General features: G+C 44.1%; 1 protein-coding gene across 7 annotated transcripts in view; it reads right to left on the reverse strand.

Moving 5' to 3' along the window:
• Nucleotides 1-267: 267 nt before the first annotated feature.
• The window catches only part of lpp (LIM domain containing preferred translocation partner in lipoma), a 143,791-nt gene continuing 126,335 nt past the window's right edge, over nt 268-17,723 (reverse strand). For 6 of the 7 annotated variants that reach the window (XM_063891009.1, XM_063891011.1, XM_063891010.1 and 3 more), the window contains 3 exons: nt 7,821-7,999; nt 5,651-5,771; nt 268-4,390 (listed from right to left, as the gene is read on the reverse strand). In XM_063891009.1, coding sequence (XP_063747079.1) covers nt 4,262-4,390; nt 5,651-5,771; nt 7,821-7,999 — 429 coding nt within the window. In that variant the 3' untranslated portion in view covers nt 268-4,261. Of the gene's footprint in view, nt 4,391-5,650; nt 5,772-7,820; nt 8,000-15,424; nt 17,221-17,723 lie in introns of those variants that run through there. The other variant, XM_063891015.1, reaches the window with a different exon arrangement.

Genomic DNA, 17,723 nt, shown 5'->3' on the forward strand with positions numbered 1-17,723 from the left:
GAAGGGCCTCTAAATGACTGTCGAAGAGCGGGAGGTAGCCCTGGGTTGCTTGTTGGGAATAAATCCCTCTCATCTGCAGTTAGGCTGCTTTGGAGGTCACGGAGGTTTCAGGGAAGCACAAGGAGAAGTCAGAGAGAAGGAGGCCCATTACCTTGATGCACACAAAGGGAGGGGCAGGGGCTGAATCAGGAAGGGAGGCGTTTTAATATTGTTTCACATAATTGTATAATTAAATATACTGTAAAAGACCGAAAAAGAGACATGACGCTATTGCAAAGCTTTTATTGAAGAAAGAAAAAAGAAACACCAGTTGACTACATGCCTCTTCCAATGACCGATAGATGCTTTACTAACCCCACAGCGTCCAGCTTTCACTCTGGACTGCTGCCTCACGCCCCGCGGCTGATTGAAACGTCTTCTTTGGTAAAGAAAAGTAAACATGGCAGCATCTTCGAGGGAGGCAACATGTGGAGCCCCCAGCAACAGAACGGACACTGTCTGCTCAGCCAGAGGCACCGACACAAACACAGGAAGAACAACACATTAGACAACCCTAATACATAAAACCAAATTTAAAAAACCATTACAGTCGTTATACTTATCAGCTTTGCATCAGATGTGTTCACAGACTGTCCGTTATAACATAGCAACAGGAGAGTTTAACACAGCTTTTATGGCACATGAGCTTTAACTATGTGAACGAGCACACTTTGTACAAACGTGCTAATAAGCCAATAATAAAATATGAAACAATAAAAAACGCCTAAAACACAAGAGAGAAAACCATTTCAACCACACGTATAAAATGCTTCTCTCTTGCCTCTCAGGGCTTCCGTACGTCAGACATAAAGTTTTGTTCATGTTTTTTATACTGAGCAATTTGAAGCCTATGTATTAAAATGGAGCTTGCCTACTATCTTTCGTTATGAAATAATCAGCTTAAACCTGTTTGGTCCGGCCCACTACAGACCCACTCCCCAGCTGGCTGCTAACAGCCGGCCTGCTGTGATAATTCTGTGGGTCCCGATGAGTGACACACATTTCCATTGCACATTTTAGTGTGTGGCTTTAGAATAACCTCACATACTTTACCAAACCACAGCTCTTTCATCTGGATTTTAACATGGCACAAGGTGGGAGCATGTGCTGCAAACAACACTTCTGATTGGTCCAACGTACATCAAATAAAATAATGCTATTACATTTGCCAATCATCATACTGAATTCCTAAGGGGACAGTAACAGTCTGCAGTGGAAAGCACATGTTGTCCTGCAGACACAGAGCCAGAGGAGGATCTGATACAATGATATGCTTCAGAATATCTTTGGGAATAAACCACAGCACACTGGCTCCTTGTTTCAAATGAGAATTGTATTAAGCACTACTGCATGGCTTTTGTTCAGCTGTAGGTTGTTTTTATTTTATTTTATATTTGACTGTTTAGTCCCTTTGAAATCAATATTGTGATGCACATTTAACCCTGTGGAACGATCCCAGCCCATCAGGAGGACCGCTGTCAATGCTAACTTAGCCGGATCTGCAGTCACTTCCCTGTGCGCTGAACACCTAGCAACCAATGTGACATCATGATATAAAGAGGGTCTTCTTGCCCTTTGTTGCCTGACAACCATCACCATCATATGACTTACTGAGTCAACGGCCTAACAGCCAACCTCATGACTCGGTGGACCTGGAGAAAGTGTTTTCTGTTACTAGGGAACATTTTGTCCTTAAACTAATTATAGTTATCTATTTTAATAACTGGTTATATAAAATAAAAGGTGCTAGTTATGACAGAACATTGTGTTGCCAGCTAAATTTGATATTTATAACAAGCCTTTAAGATCCATTACAAGTGCGCTGGTGAGTTGCACTGAACTGTTTAAGGGTTTGTTCATTAAACTAAGGGTTATTAAAAATTAAGGGTTAGGGGTTTCTGTCTGTGACCTCTCCAAACACTGATGTAAAAATGGGGTGCAGTTCGCCCTGCCTTGAATGGTTAATCAGGTGTTCTCCTCCTCATGTAGAAGATGCGTCCTGGCAAAGGTTTGATGAATGTTTGTTTATGAATTATTTATATCATTGGGCTTATTGGCAAGGTTATGTACAGAGTGTAACCGTGGGTAACACATGGCTCAAAGCTGTGGTGTAGCAAAGGACCTGATTACAGTACACACACGTCAGTATGATCATGTGCTACCCTAATGGCACTAAACAGAGTCTCTCAATGTGTGAAGAAAACAATAAAGAGATAATAATGCTTTGTTCATAATATATCCATCACATTCACAACACATGTGTTATCGGGCTGAGAAACACTGTAGACCTCCAGCAAACCGGCCTTAATATTACACACACTGTTGTTTAAATGCACTGTGATTCATGTGAATCAAACACCCTTTGGCAATAAACATCTGTGGAGTCGCCTGTTTGGACACTTTGAATGGTAACATGCTACATGCTAACAGCTAACGGGTAGTCTGCTGCTGCTCCTTTTTAAAACACGGCTTCCACCAACTGTGGGTCAGTGGAGCAGCAGACCATCTTAAGATGTTTGCATCACATCACCCCCGAGCTGAGAGCCTGCAGCCAGGGACGGATTACACTTCCTGTCTTATTAGGGCTGCACCGTATGTTGTTCTTAATCGCGTTAACTTGGGCCAGGCCTTTGCTCAATGAGAACCCAATCTTAAAATCATGGTTCCAGCTACTGGTGGTGAAAACTCCACAGGGTTCCTATAACTCACAAACTTCACATTGCTCTAGTAATTGTAAAAAGTAACTATCAAATCAACAGTGAATCTGCTGCTCAATGACTGACTCTTGGATGGAACAAATAATAAAACCACTTTGTGGGAAACTGTCATGGCTCCTTCTTCGACCGTCACCTTTAAACATACTGAGTGTCACTGGTACGAAGTCACACAGATCCACATCATGGTTTCCATTAAAGGATCATTATAAGGGCACTTGTGCTTTAATCTGTACAGGTAAAATATTTCCTTATTCATAAAATTTCATATAAAGTGTCGATGCAATTAACATCAAAAATTGCATAGACATTCCTAATCTGTTATTTCTATCAGACAGAACAATCCCTAATGTAATCTATGACATGTAAATGAGAGAAAAAGTTACACAATTCTCTGCTCAAAAACCATATAATAAAACTCAGGTAATAGGCCCTTTCTGTTAGAATGATGATTGTACTCTTTAGGCCGACAGAAAATAATGAAACATAACAGCAAATTCAATTAGAGAGTAAAAAGATGGATGTTAAAAAGGGAATGGCATTCAGCAGCTGCCTACTGAGGGCTTGTCTTTGACACTCTACTGTTTAGGTTTACTGTGGTCCCGTTATATTTAAAATAGTTGCGGAATATGTACACAGTGAATACGGCAGATTAAATTCTTTGGTGTTCAGTTAAGTGTTTTGCAGTAATAAGCTCCTGTGATAATATGTACCGTATGTCTGTGATCTGTGAGAAATATTAGAATTAAAAATGTTCAGACCAACAAAATGCACGCTCAGGTTTTCTAAATACTGATACCGCTACAGTCATACACATCTGCACCTGTCATACATGTCACATGTTGGCGGAGTCAGACCCCCTTTCAGATCCAAAGAACCAATCGGCAGGACATTTAAATACACACGCACGCTGGTGAGGACATGCTGGAGGATTCTGATATGAGATAATAACACTGAGTGAAGACATGCTGTTAACTGAGTCCTTTAAAGATTTGAGATTTTGGGAAATATTTGTTTTTTTCTTTTGAGTCAGAACAGAAGATTGAAGTCGCTTTTCTACATGTGGACATCTGAAGCTGAGCTTAGCATAAAGAGTGGAACCAGGGGAACCAGGGAGTTTTGGCGTGTGAGCTTTTTCATTTCACCTGCTCTTACGTCATAATTACGTCCAAATTGGATCTTGTGGGGCGGAAGGCAGTCTGTATCACGGCTTTATCCTAGTCTGAATACCTGCTGACTGTATATCACATAAAACTTACTGACACGAAGGTGGCCTCAGTCTTCTAGAACCCTGTCACATCAAAGTGTATTTCCCAAAATCTCGAACCAGTCCTTAGCTCAGTTAAAGCCTCACATCTCTCTGCTGTGATTGTACCGACTCTATAGATACACGTGATGCCATGAGTGTGTGCTGAGGAATGCAAGCTTCTGTGGATGGGTAAGTTTGTGAGAGAGCGAGCGAGTGGTGTGGTATCACAGTTGGGGTGGGGGGGTTTAGGGGGGCTGGTTCAGAGGTCAGTGGTAGCCTTGGCGGTCAGGTCCTGGATGCGGCTGCTGTTACAGTTCTTGCAGAGGACGTGTCCGTCCAGGGGGTAGCATCCCTGGTTATCCCCCTCTGACAGCAGAGAGCCACAATCCTGCAGGACACAGAGAGACGTTAGTACACGTACGTACGTACGTACGTACACACACACACACACACACACACACACACACACACACACACACACACACACACACACACACACACACACACACACACACACACACACACACACACACACACACACACACACACACACACACACACACACACACACACACACACACACACACACACACACACACACACACACACACACACCTTACAGAGTCATTGTATGCTCACAGCTCAGACACAGTCCCTCTCTCTGTGCTCACTCCCTAAATGAGACATTTGGAGCATTTAAACTCCAGCCAGTGTATTTCAGGAGGCTCTGTGAGGCGGGACCAGAGTTCACTCTCTACCAGCTACTGATTCTGAAGTCAAACCACTTCCTATTTCTGCACTCATTCCTGAGTGACAGTCAGACAGGGTGTCCTGCAACCTCTCAGTTACATTTATATCAATGTTGTGGGAAAATTAATTTAGACGTCAGGGCGGGGGTCATTGAAGTTATGAAATAACTAAAAAGTCAAAAATTCACAGGGAAATAACTGAAGGAACCACATTGCTAAAATATTCCAGGCTGTTATCTAGCTGTGCTCTGATTCCACCAACACAAATATAACAGACCTGGGGGGGCTCCTGCTCTGCCGAGGGTCACCTCACAATGCTTAGGGAAGAAATGTTTCTCTAAAGCAGTGTGTGCTCTTCAGGGTAACAAACACAGAAATATACATACATTTCTATTTACAATATTCTTACACACACACACACACACACACACACACACACACACACACACACACACACACACACACACACACACACACACACACACACACACACACACACACACACACACACACACACACACACACACACACACACACACACACACACACACACACACTCTGAGAATTACAAATTCATCTACTCATGTCTCCGTGGTAACGAGAAAGCCTCTGTTGGGGCTGAACTAATCCGCCCTGCTTTCCTTTGACCTTTCTGTCTGCCAGGCTCTGTGTGCACACACACACTGGCATGGCTCTTTGACAACGTGACACGTTACGCCTCTTTTCGCCGGGCACGTAATGTCTCAGTGCTTACTGTGCGTCTGAACTTTGCAGAGGAGAGATGGAGCGCTATCAGGACCGGAAGGATTCAGTCCTGGCTGCAGTGGTGACCCGGGAGACACCATAGTGGCTGTCTCCTGGAGCTGAGAGGCACAGCTCCTACAGAGCTCAGGACTCACCTCGCAGCGGTAGCACTGCACGTGGAAGTCTCGGTCCAGGGCTACGATCCGGACGGTCTCCTCCTGACCCGGCGCCGGCATTATGGGCTCAGAGCACACACAGCAACGCGGAGCAAACTTCCTGTCACACACAAGCAGGAAGAACAGAAATGAGCTCATATTTTTTACAAAATGTGACATCCAGTGGTACAATTTAAAACAAATGCCATTTATAATTACTTCTCATATTGATGCTCTTTGAGCTTTTATTCTGGAGGACAGCCTGGTACTCTCTTAAGTAATCAGTTACAACTGATGGGTTCAATGACTAATAATAACTTCCTGCTGTAGTAAAGAACATATGGTCTTTCTTGCCACAGAATCAGCTCTATCTACAGCTCTGGAAAAAATTCAGAAACCATTCACTGGTAAATAGTTGAAGTTATTCAGTAAAAAAATAAACATACATCTTTTTATGTTAATTACGTAATGACTGCTCAGGTTTATCTTGCCACCTCTTGTTGGGGTCCCAACTAAAAATATGGAACCACTGGCCCATCAATCGGTCAAAGTATGGTCTCCGTTCTTCACAGAGTAAACCGCACGATGACTTAGAGCGATACGGCCCACACACACATGATTAAAGAGGTTTCAAACAAAGGCACAGCCTGAGCATGTTCCATTATTCATTCTCCTAACCATGGAGGTGGCACCAGAGGCTAAACTGTGTTTCCTCTGAAATGCTGCATATAAATGGTGTATTTGAGGAAAAGCTAAACATAGTAGGACCTTTACAAATACCAGAACTGACTTTCAAATGAGTAAGTGTGGGAATGCCTTCAGCAGGAAGAGGTGTGTGTAACGGTCGGATCAGTGAGGATATGAAAGCAGCCTCAGACCTTTACAGTCTGAGGCTCAGACCCCAGGTCAGCTGTCTGATGGCTATGGACTCAGTACCTGATACTCTGACTGAATGATGGGAATCAGGAAGTGAAGGAGCTTTGAGAAACCGAAGTATTCTCAAAGTGAGTGCTCAGGCCCGGGCGTGACCGTTCCTCGACGCAAAGAGGCGCGCTGCTCAGGTCACAGTTGTCATGTGGAATTAAACAATGGCCCAGTGCAGCTCCTCACAAAGCGAAAGCTGAGCACTCACACCAAGAGCCCGCTGTTTACTTCTGTTTCCCTTCTGGTCACTGACTAAAGCAACATTTCTGGGAAGGTTAGGGTTATGCAACAGCTGAGTGAGACACAATGACAGGAATTCACTATTAAATTCACGTTAGCCTCAGATCGGCAGGTCATTGTGCTTGTGACATTGCTGGCAATATTTCCCAGAAAAGAATGCACTATGATATGAAATATAACTGAGTGTGAATGATTTAAGAGCATTAGTTGATTCTGAATTTTGGTCTTAAGTAAAAGTATTTTTTTGTTGTTGTACTTTTAGTGTTGCATTTGATATTGAGGTTATCCAAATTTAATGGAAATGTATCAGGTTCATAACTTTAGATTTTTGGTCACTCATGTATTGTTCCCAGGGGGAAATTCATTTTCACAGCACTGTACATGTACACAATATACAGGTCCATAAATATTTGGACATTGACACAATTTTCATTATTTTGGCTCTGTACACCACCACAAGGAGATGAAATTAAACACTCAATATGTGCTTTAAGTGCAGACTCTCAGCTAAATAATACTATGTTTTGTATTTCCTACACCCTTCACCTGACCTGGATGCAAATACCCTCAAAATAAAGCTGAAAGTCTGTACTTAAAGTACATATTTATTGTTTAATTTAAGGTCAAATGTGGAAGATTATGTCAATGTCCAAATATTTATGGACCTGACTGTAAATACACTTTATAAACAACAACAATAACACAGACAACAACATATAGCGACACACTATACAGGATATAATTACATATTGAAAGGAGCCCTCTGTTTGGGTCTGCAGCAGCTCCTGAGGAATAATGAGCTGCTGCCTGTTGCATACAGGGAGGATAATGACACAAACAGTAATGTTGCATCATGCAACCTACATCTCAACTCATGACAGAGAGCTGCAGGGACAGTTAGTACTTATGTTTGTTTGTTATTTTCACATAGCCTTCAACATGCTGCTGTGACTGAAGAAATTCCAAACGTGGGATTGTTAAATCTTATCTCATCTCAACTACATACTTGTGGAAGTCCTCGATGCAGTGGATGTGGTTAGAGGCGTCCACGGTGAAAGGCACTCCGTCCAGGCTGCGGCTGCACACCACGCAGGTGAAGCAGTGAGGGTGGTAGGCCTTCCCCGTGGCCCGCAGGATGCGCTCCATGATGGGCTTACTGCAGATGGTGCAGGTCTCAAGGGTGTTCTGCACACACACACACACACACACACACACACACACACACACACACACACACACACACACACACACACACACACACACACACACACACACACACACACACACACACACACACACACACACACACACACACACACACACACACACACACACACACACACACACACACACACACAAGAAATCTCATGATGAATGTCACGAATCATTTAGAACGAGCACTTGTCTGCTAATAGAGATGAATCGGCAAAATAAACAGTGAAAATGTTTTCTGCATTTCCTCGAGTCTTGTGCCTTCCTGTTGCCATATCTCTGCCATATCATACATATAAATCCATGCTCAAGACCTTTGGCTCTGCTGTCCTCGAATGCCTCTGTAGCTGAAGGAATCTGATCAGCACTCCTCTGGAAACACAAACATGCTCATTTCTCAGCCGCCCTAGCCCACTGTTCATCCTCCTATATGCAGGAATGTGAGCAGTAAATATTTCCACTTTGTGATGACTGCAGGTTTTCTGCAGCCAGGCAATTGGGCAAGCGGCCCGGGGGGGGGGGCCTCTGACTTATCTATGGCATCTTTCTTATATCTGCCGGGAGACGCCGTTTGTTATTTCAATATTTCATTCAAATAACGAGCGGCCTCTCTAAACAGCAATGCAATTAGTGGAGATGGATATATCATGTGAGGGTGGTCAATGTGCAGCGTGAGAGAGCTGATGGGCACCGCTGCCTCTCGCTCAGGCATTTCCTGGATCTCTGTGTCTCTCTGCCCCCCCCCCCCCCCCTCTCTGTGCTTGGCTGGGCTAACAGTGCACGGTTCAGCTGCTCATTGGTAGCAGAGCTGCCTCAGTGTTTCCAAACACAGCTCGCGGTGTGTAGCAACACTGCGCTGCGTCATCGGCTGCCTCCCAGAAGCACCGCTGGGCCCCACTGTTTGAGATGACACTTGTGTGACCACTCGGCCGAGGTGAACCCCCCCCCCTGTCCGGCTGCTGAGCACGTGCACTGACATTTAGAGTTTCTATGCAAATGAGCAAAGCAGCTCTACAGGACGGGGGTCAGTGAGAGTACAGTGTAATACTGGCCCAGACATACCTCCATGTGGTGACCCCCACAGCCCTGATCCTTGGTCTGTTAGGGGGCAACATGAGAGCAGTTGACTCCAGGCTGCAGAGAAAGGTGGTCTGAATAATGGCTGTTTCTTCAAAGCACTCCTGGCGAGGCATTATTTCATGAAAAGCAATGTGTGCAGACAAGATCTGCGTTCTGATTCCTCTCTCTCTCTCTTTCTCCCCTCAAAGAAGGTAATAGAAATAAACATTATTCCCAGGGCAACATTTGTGTGTAAACAATGTCCATATTGCAATCCTGCTCGATCCTGGAAGTGGAATGAAGCTTTTAATGAGCTCGCTGCACTGAGCCCCAGAGGTTTGCCCCACACACACACACACACACACACACACACACACACACACACACACACACATACATACACAAAGGTAGAGAGAGAGAGAGAGAGAGAGAGAGAGAGAATATATATTTGCAACCTGAGAGTGTGAGTGAGGTACCGGGCCAAACAGCACTAAACCGTTCTCAACTCTTCCTCAGCGTCTGCAATCCCACTCACTTATTCTCATCTGCCCTTCATGTGGGAATACCTTGCCCTTGTTTAGCTTAACTAGAGCATATGATTTCACAGCACACACTTCCTCCGGGCCATTGTAATGAGTACAGTACTCAAAAGACAAAATTCCTCTCTTTTTCTCTGATGGTAAGATACTATGACCTCAATTCATTCATTCTGCTCAGCATCTGTTGTGCTTCAGTTACTCGTGCTTTTGTTTGGTGACGGGTAACATTTAGCAGGCCTGTTGAATCCAATGTCAAAAAAGAGAATGTACGTGTCTTCTGGTGTGAGTTTGGGTCCGACCTCCACAGATGGTTCAGGATGTTCTACAGGAATCACTTCATGCCCTTTCTGTGAGGCACCCAGGTCCACTGCAGTTTGCCACTAGAGGGCTGTATATGTCTGCGGATGTCCGGGTTTTGCTTCTCCCGTGACTAAATGTGATGTATTCAAGCATATGTACCCCCCCCCACCCCTTCCTCTCTGCCTCATACATTTCTCTAAGTGTTTGCCCAGAAGGCTAAACAAATGTCTAGGCAGATGAGGTAAAAGTGAATTTAGGTCAGACAGCCTCTTGCTGAACTGAAGGGTGAGTGGAGTGCGTTAAAGTCAATTGTGGCCCTCTTTCTTCAGCGAGAGCTGCCAGCTTTTTCTAAAAAAGTGATCTGATGATCTCACAAAGAGCAGTCCGGCACAGCTCCCCACTATTTAGCAACAAGCTTCCCAACAGCGTTGACCCAGCGTCTGTCAGAGGGGATGCGTTGGCAAACAGAGCATGTAGGGGGTGGCAGATAGTCCTTTATTTAAAAAATGTGGAGTGAGATTGTTTAACTTATGTCTGGTTTCAATCCACTTTCACTAATTTGTTATTTCATTAGATAAAATGATACTGCCTTTAAGTAAAATTTATTTTAAACAAGTTGATTCCAATGAGAAACCAGCCAAATATATTACTGAAAACATCTACAGACCAGTAGCCAGTGCAGGGTGAAACAGCCATACAACATGTCCACATTTATGTTAACCAGCGAGAAAGACAACATCAAATAAGTCAAACTAATTTAGTCACTACCCACTTGATGGTTAAAAAAGCTAGAAAACCATATTGCAAATAAAAAGTGCTCCTCTTCAGCTAAAGGACAACACGTCAGTCTCAATAGATTTTTTAATTGCTTCATTGTAATTATGTTGCATGCATTTGTAAGCTTTCACCAGGCCACAAATATTAGTCATGTCAAAAATAAGAATCCTACAAATACATAATAGTACAAATGACTTACTATTATTGATATTTCATATTTCTGCAGTCTACAGTATAATGCCAAGTACATCATGTAAATACATTCATCACTCGTTTGCACACAATAGGGTCCAGAATTCCTCCCGACTATGAAATATTGCAGCTGATCCAGCTACAGGTGCACCAAAGACATATTGTCCGTGTTTCCAGATGAAACAGTTGGAATCTGCGTGGCATACTGTTAACTTTAAGCTGTTTACCTTTTCTTACCTCTTTTTTTCTTCACACAGCCAAGTGGAGCTGACAGGAGGGAGGCAGGAGTTCAGAGGGACCGCACGCGATTTATGACCTGGCACTCTGAAGTCAGAGCGGGCCAAAATTACAGATGATCTGATTCAGTGTGTGTGTGTGTGTGTGTGTGTGTGTGTGTGTGTGTGTGTGTGTGTGTGTGTGTGTGTGTGTGTGTGTGAACGTGCTGGTCAGTGCCAGGCCACTCTGTGTGGATTAACTCCACCCTACTGAAGGCAGCCCGGAGATTTCTAACGAGAGCTGGTTGAAAGGGAAGGCCCGCTCGCTGCTGCTGTGTTTCTCTGGAGAGGAACACACGCTGTGGAAAGAGAGGCAGATCCTGGACCGACTGCTGAGGGAAGGTGTCTGCTGACCTAATCATCCTCGACACGCAGTCTCCTTTTTATCGCCTAATATGGGTCAATCAAGCAGGACAACAGAGAAAATGTTGCCAACAAATGTAGAACTAGAAGGGCACTCAGAGAACCTAGAGCTCAACCCAGGCCGCTTCCATGAGAGAAAAATAATAACACATCCGCCCTGTGTTTTGAATCTGCTCCAACAAGAAAGGAGTTCTTCTTTGGCCAATGCTGCACAATATGTATAAGGAAAATGAAACCAACCACCAAACATACAAACAAACTAACCAAAAAAGTAGGAGGTCAACTCTGTTCTCGAGTGGTGCATCTCTCAACAGGAAGCACTATCACACACACATCAGGAAGAAGGATTGAATAATGGAGAAGAAGAAATTGTGACTCATAGTTGATACTAAATAAAAAGAAACTGCATGGGTCATCAAACATAATGTCGCACTGTACTGCAGTCTCGCTGCGTTTCACTGCACGGCACGGCTCTATGAGACAGGGGATGGACAATGCCTGCTTATGGTCCGCCTGCTTTAACCACTGAGCCGTCCCGCAGCCCCTTTCATCACATTCAGACAATTAGTGAATACCTGGTGCTTTGGATTGGTACCTCAAACAATCTGGGCGATGTTTTGTGGGTGGAGTTATGACACCGCTGACCACTGATTGGCCAGACAGCACAAGCAGAGACATAACGCGCAAAACCAGATCCATAAATACACATCACTTATGACCACTTTTTTACCAAGTAAAAAAATAACGCAGGCCTGTAACAACACATCATGAACATCACAGAGGAAGTATTTATTTGAATGTTATTATATTGGATTGCATTTAAATGTTAAGGTGTTCCTGTTATTTTGTCCATGCAAAAGAACCCTTTACAACTGCTGCTCGCTGCCCATCAGAAAAACCCCACCAAAGCCATCTCATGCACCCCCCCCTTACAACTCCTCAAACTCCAGGACCAGGATTGAACGCTCTCAGTTTACAGAGTATTTGAGTGAGTTACCTCACTCACAGCTGACTTGGCATCAGCTTCAGTCCATGCATATTTAAAAAGCAGATTTGGCAAAACTTTCCGCATGCCAGTGTTTACATACACTCTTGCAGCTGTGTGGATCCTGATGTAGACACAGTCCCAGTCTTTCTCTCACCCAGGGATTTGATGAAAGGAGAGTGCAGATTGTTTGAGGTGGGGTTGTGTGCCGTAGAAATCCAAAATCAGTGTCTTACCTACATTTGACTGTACTGCTGTGGACAGGGGGGGAGGGGAGGGGGCAGCAAAATGTTAATGTTAAGAGGCCCACCTAGAAAATCAATATCAGTTTAACAGTATGCTATATTTAGATTTATTCCATACGAGAAAGCCCTTTCCAACGGGGTACTGATCCTGTTTAAAGTCAGATGTATCTAATGTATCCAACTACAGGAACAGAGAGGTCATGTGGGATACCATGAAACTTTATTGACAGCATCACTGTGATCAGAGTTAGAACATTCTTTAGCCCAATCAGGTAGTAGTTCTCGGACTGCAGAAAACTCCAGAAATTGGATTTTATTGAAGCAAGTTGGGGGCTCATTTAAATTTGAACACACATCAGCGAAGGGATTGAGGGAGCACCCCTCCCATCCTCTGATCTGTGGTCTGCTCAGGCCGCCGAGTTGGAGAGGTGTGTGTGTAACTCTGTGTGTGTGTGTGTGTTTCATTTGAGTGGCTGATGATCATCTTTCCCACCACATCCTACGAAGGTTAGTGAGAAACCCCCTGCCATTTCCCCTCCCTACGGCCACTCTCCCCCAACACCCAAGCATGATCCCCTCCCCAGCTCCTTGACATTCAACTCAATTTTATTTTACATATCAGTGATGGATTTCCCGTGGCCCCCTCCCACCCTCTCTGCCTGTGCATCTGTGTGTGCAGTGTGTAAGCACAGATATACAAACATGACCTGACTCCTTTATAATCCCTGTCATATTCACCCTGTTATGTAAATCACCCACTGTCTTGTTTTGCTGCCTGGATGCAGAAGACTGAGGTGTGTGTTTGTGTGTGTGTGTGTGTGTGTGTGTGTGTGTGTGTGTGTGTGTGTGTGTGTGTGTGTGTGTGTGTGTGTGTGAGGGAGCATGTCACGCCACTGAGAGCGATTCTCTTAATGGTTTGGTAACTCGTGAGGATCAGTGACCTTGAAACTATCAGCTGTATAATTCACACAGGGAGCATTTGTGACACTCATCTGTGTGCAGCCAGTCAGTGAGGACGAGTGTGTCTGTCTCTCTGTGTAATACACTCACACCGTATGGATGACCCGCATCCTGTCAGAGCCTCGGTCCTGATTTGTTTTCTAACATTTTGTTTTTATCCTGAGCAGCTTCCGCCTGCAGGTTTCCACACATGGGTTTCAACAAAGTAACAAAAACTGCACGTGTCAAATGAGATTTAAATATTCATCCGTTCTGTTACGCTCAGCTGTGTCACATATTTTTCCCACACAGTTCTTATTTTAGCTGAGTGATAATATCAGGCTGTAACCAACGTGAGGGGACGGGGCGACACGCAGGCCAGGCCTTGCTCAGGCCTTTCTTTAAGGAATAAAAGGTGGCAGTGGGGGTCCGGATCCCTCTCTCTCTGCAGCTCAGGAAGCGGCAGGCCTGCCTGTCTGCCTCTCTGCCTTAAATTCAGCTCTGCAGCAGAATGTGACCCCTCTGGACTTTGGGCAATGTCTCCTACTCTGGTTACAGAGAGAAACTGACAAAGACCCGGCAGTAGTTCTCTCATACCATGAGTTAGAGTGACATTGTGGTGGGTCAGCACTGGGTCACAGATATTTTTCTCCTGCTCGCTCCTGGGGGTGGGGATGTGCTGAGATAAAAAGCATGAGGGAGGTTTAGAGGGCCGGTGTTTGTATTCCTCTATCTCCTCTTGTCCAAGCAGTGTTTTCTAATATCAGCACGTTCATCGACTTCCTGCTAATGGATAGGACTGCTGCATTTCCTGTGTTTCGAATCACTAATAATAAATAATGACTTGACCTGCTTGGGTTTTGGGGGCTCACACCGACTGTACAGCGGAATTATACACACACATAATTGTCTTGGCAAGACTGGAGACGTACTAAGATGTGAAATCCTATTCATGCAAGTGCTATCTAATTTGCTCACTCCTTTGAGGAATTAGACCGAGTTAATCACGTCTGAATATACAGAACTCAATTAGAACTCTGCAAGCTAATGCAGACAGCCATGAATATTTGATGACGAAGTCAGCAGAAAGCCAACCACTGCTGTGTTGGAGAGCGCGCCTAGACGACAAGTAGAGCTCGGAGTGTGTTTACCTGCTGCTCCGCTCTCGCAGATAGCAGAGCCAACAGTGAGCTGCAGCGGCACAACTACCAGCATATGGGGGCCCTGAACCCCCACGCTAGCTGCAAGCCTCGGGATCTGACTACCTGGATATCCATCACAGAAAGAGACAGGTGTGTGGGTGGTGTGCAGTCATTTCTAATCAGAGCCACATTACTGTCAGAGAGGCAGCAGAGCTCATGAGCTCCATGTTGTGCGTGTTTACATCTCTGTGATTGGACATATTGTATGGTGTATCCTCTCTCTCAATGACATCGGGGGCTTCAGGGGAGTTCTTGGGGATATCCCATTGTTATGTGGGAGCAGGGTCTGCTATGATGTGCTGTGGAGGACATCCATTACCAGGAGCCCCGATACAGCTGGCCTCTGGGGACCGCCCTTTGGAAACGTCCCCTTACTTTCTAAATTAATTTGTTCCAGTTGAAACCAATTGTAAACACAAATAGAGGACTGGTTCCCAAACTTTGTTCTTTAACACATCACCTTTTAAAGTAAAAGCGAGCTTGCGCACTAACACGCACACACACATTGTTAATTTCCGGCTGATAGAAAGCCAAAATTGTGCTGTGAATGGCTTTCTAAGACAGACCAACAGACAGAGGGTGAGAGCTCATCAGCCCATCAGGCAGGTTTCCCGGTGACGGGCAGGTCAGGGCTGTGTGCAGCTCTCTCTTTACAGTAGCACAATGGAACATCTTTTTGAAAAGTGTAGCCAAAGAGACCAAATCCCATTTATTTTAAATAACAGAGCCATAGTACAACAGCAGATAATGAACGTAATTACATTCAAGCAACTTGGCGTCCGTGACCTAGGTGGTCTCTGAAATTATGTCAAAAGAAGAAGAAATAGATTAGGGTTTTTGTGTGGGCAAGTCCCTATCTCTTTATTACTGCTCATTCAACATGAAGCTCTGCTCCTGGCATGACCTTGTGTTACTGAAATCAGGCTCATTACAGAACACTTAAATTGGCCTGCTCTTTGGATGATGTACATTCACAGCAAGTGCTGATATAAACAAGAAAAAGTGGAGATTTGATTCTGCTTCCAACAGGAAACTGAGAATTGCCCACAACACTTTTGCCATTGGCTGGTGTCAGAAAGCAGCCTGAATGGATCTGTTTACCAGGTTGCTCGATATAAAGCAGGGGCAGCGTAGGAGCCCCTTCAAGTCAATTAACTTGGCAAAAACAGCAGCAATGGTGAAGCTGGCGAACTTTGCTAGAACCAATGCTTAAGGACAGTTGGCATGGTACCCGGTGTAAGCAATTAACCTCAGTGACACTGTATTCCTCTGCTGGACTTCTTCAAAGAGAGAGCTATCAGAACAGGATGAGTCCCTGCATCCCTCAGCTCTCTTAACTAATATGCTCTTGTGGTTAAAAGCAGACTTCCCAAGTGCAAGGAAACTGAAAATTACTCTTCATTTCTCAGACCAGGATTTCAAATAGATGTGCTGACATTTGGGCTTGATTCTCTGAAGGTGTAATGACTGCTGGAACATAATGTCTTCATTTGCTAAACTGTTTTTATGTCAAGTTGTGAGAAATGACCCTATAATCACTAGCATAGTTGCTTTTAGTTTAGTGAATACTGTGAGGAATGAGCTTTCACAATATATTTATTTAGTGTAGATGGGAAAGAATCATATTGAACAAATATGCAGGAGGTCAGTAAAGATGCTTGGTACGTTGAGAAAAGGCTTTTTTGACCATCCTTTTTCCTTTTTAAAATGTAATCTACAACTATTTAGAAAGTCTTAATTGCCTTTATAAATGAATGTTTTTTAAACACGTTTGTATATGTTTGAAAACATAAATGCGTTACAAACGTAACAGAGTTACAGTAATGTATTACTTGTTGCTGTAACGCAGTAATATAACGCATTACTTCTGAAATGTGGGTAATATAATACCCGTTACAATTCTCAGTAACGCAGTTACAACACATTTTAACCCGAAATGATGTGCTGTTTTGTTTCTAAGAATTCACACACATCGCGAGACATTCCGACACCAGAGAAATAATTGTGCAGGTAGAATAGTAACTCAGTAAGCCTGTTTACTATTGGTTAAGAGAGCTGCAGAAACAGATTCACAATGCAGAGCTGCAGGCTCACAATGCAGAGCTGCAGGCTCACAATGCAGAGCTGCAGGCTCACAATGCAGAGCTGCAGGCTCGGATAAAAGAACAGAGAAAGACAGGAGTGCGCGCAGGTCGAAGAAACAGAAGGTAACTTTCTCTGGTCTGCTGCTTGAACCCCGAGAAGTTCAGAGAAACGTGGCAGAGTGTTGAAGATCTGCAGCCTCTGTCCTCTGTGGAATCGCCGGCTTGGATTGGTGACTTTTAAGAAAAAGCAGATGGATATGAACAGCTCCAGTTCCTATCAGAAGGGCTTTCGTACAGCAAGTTACAATGATTTTTAAATAAAGCATCACTTTGAATTGATATAGATTTTTTAAGGCATTCATATGCACTGTGGATACTGTTATGTTTTAATGTAGCAGAACATGAATTGGCCCCTGCGCCTGTACTTTTGTCTGCTTGATCCACCTCCACCATCTACTGTATACTCTTACTATGGATGTGTAGCTCATACAACCCCACGTGAAACAATATAAACTCTCCCTTTAATATGCATTTAACTGAAAGATGACTAAGTCAATGAACATCTTCAAAGGTTTCCTGTATTTTAAATCAAACATACTGCCATGGTAGAGCTGATTAGATTATTGGATCTCCAATTATGAGAGCCCTGCTGAGACCCCGGCTGCAGGATAACACTACTGTTATAAGCTCCAGCCCCACTGCTTTCCTCCCATATTTGTGCACTTCCAGATGCACTG

This window comes from Eleginops maclovinus, chromosome 9, assembly GCF_036324505.1.
Source record: "Eleginops maclovinus isolate JMC-PN-2008 ecotype Puerto Natales chromosome 9, JC_Emac_rtc_rv5, whole genome shotgun sequence".
Lineage (NCBI taxonomy): Eukaryota > Metazoa > Chordata > Actinopteri > Perciformes > Eleginopidae > Eleginops > Eleginops maclovinus.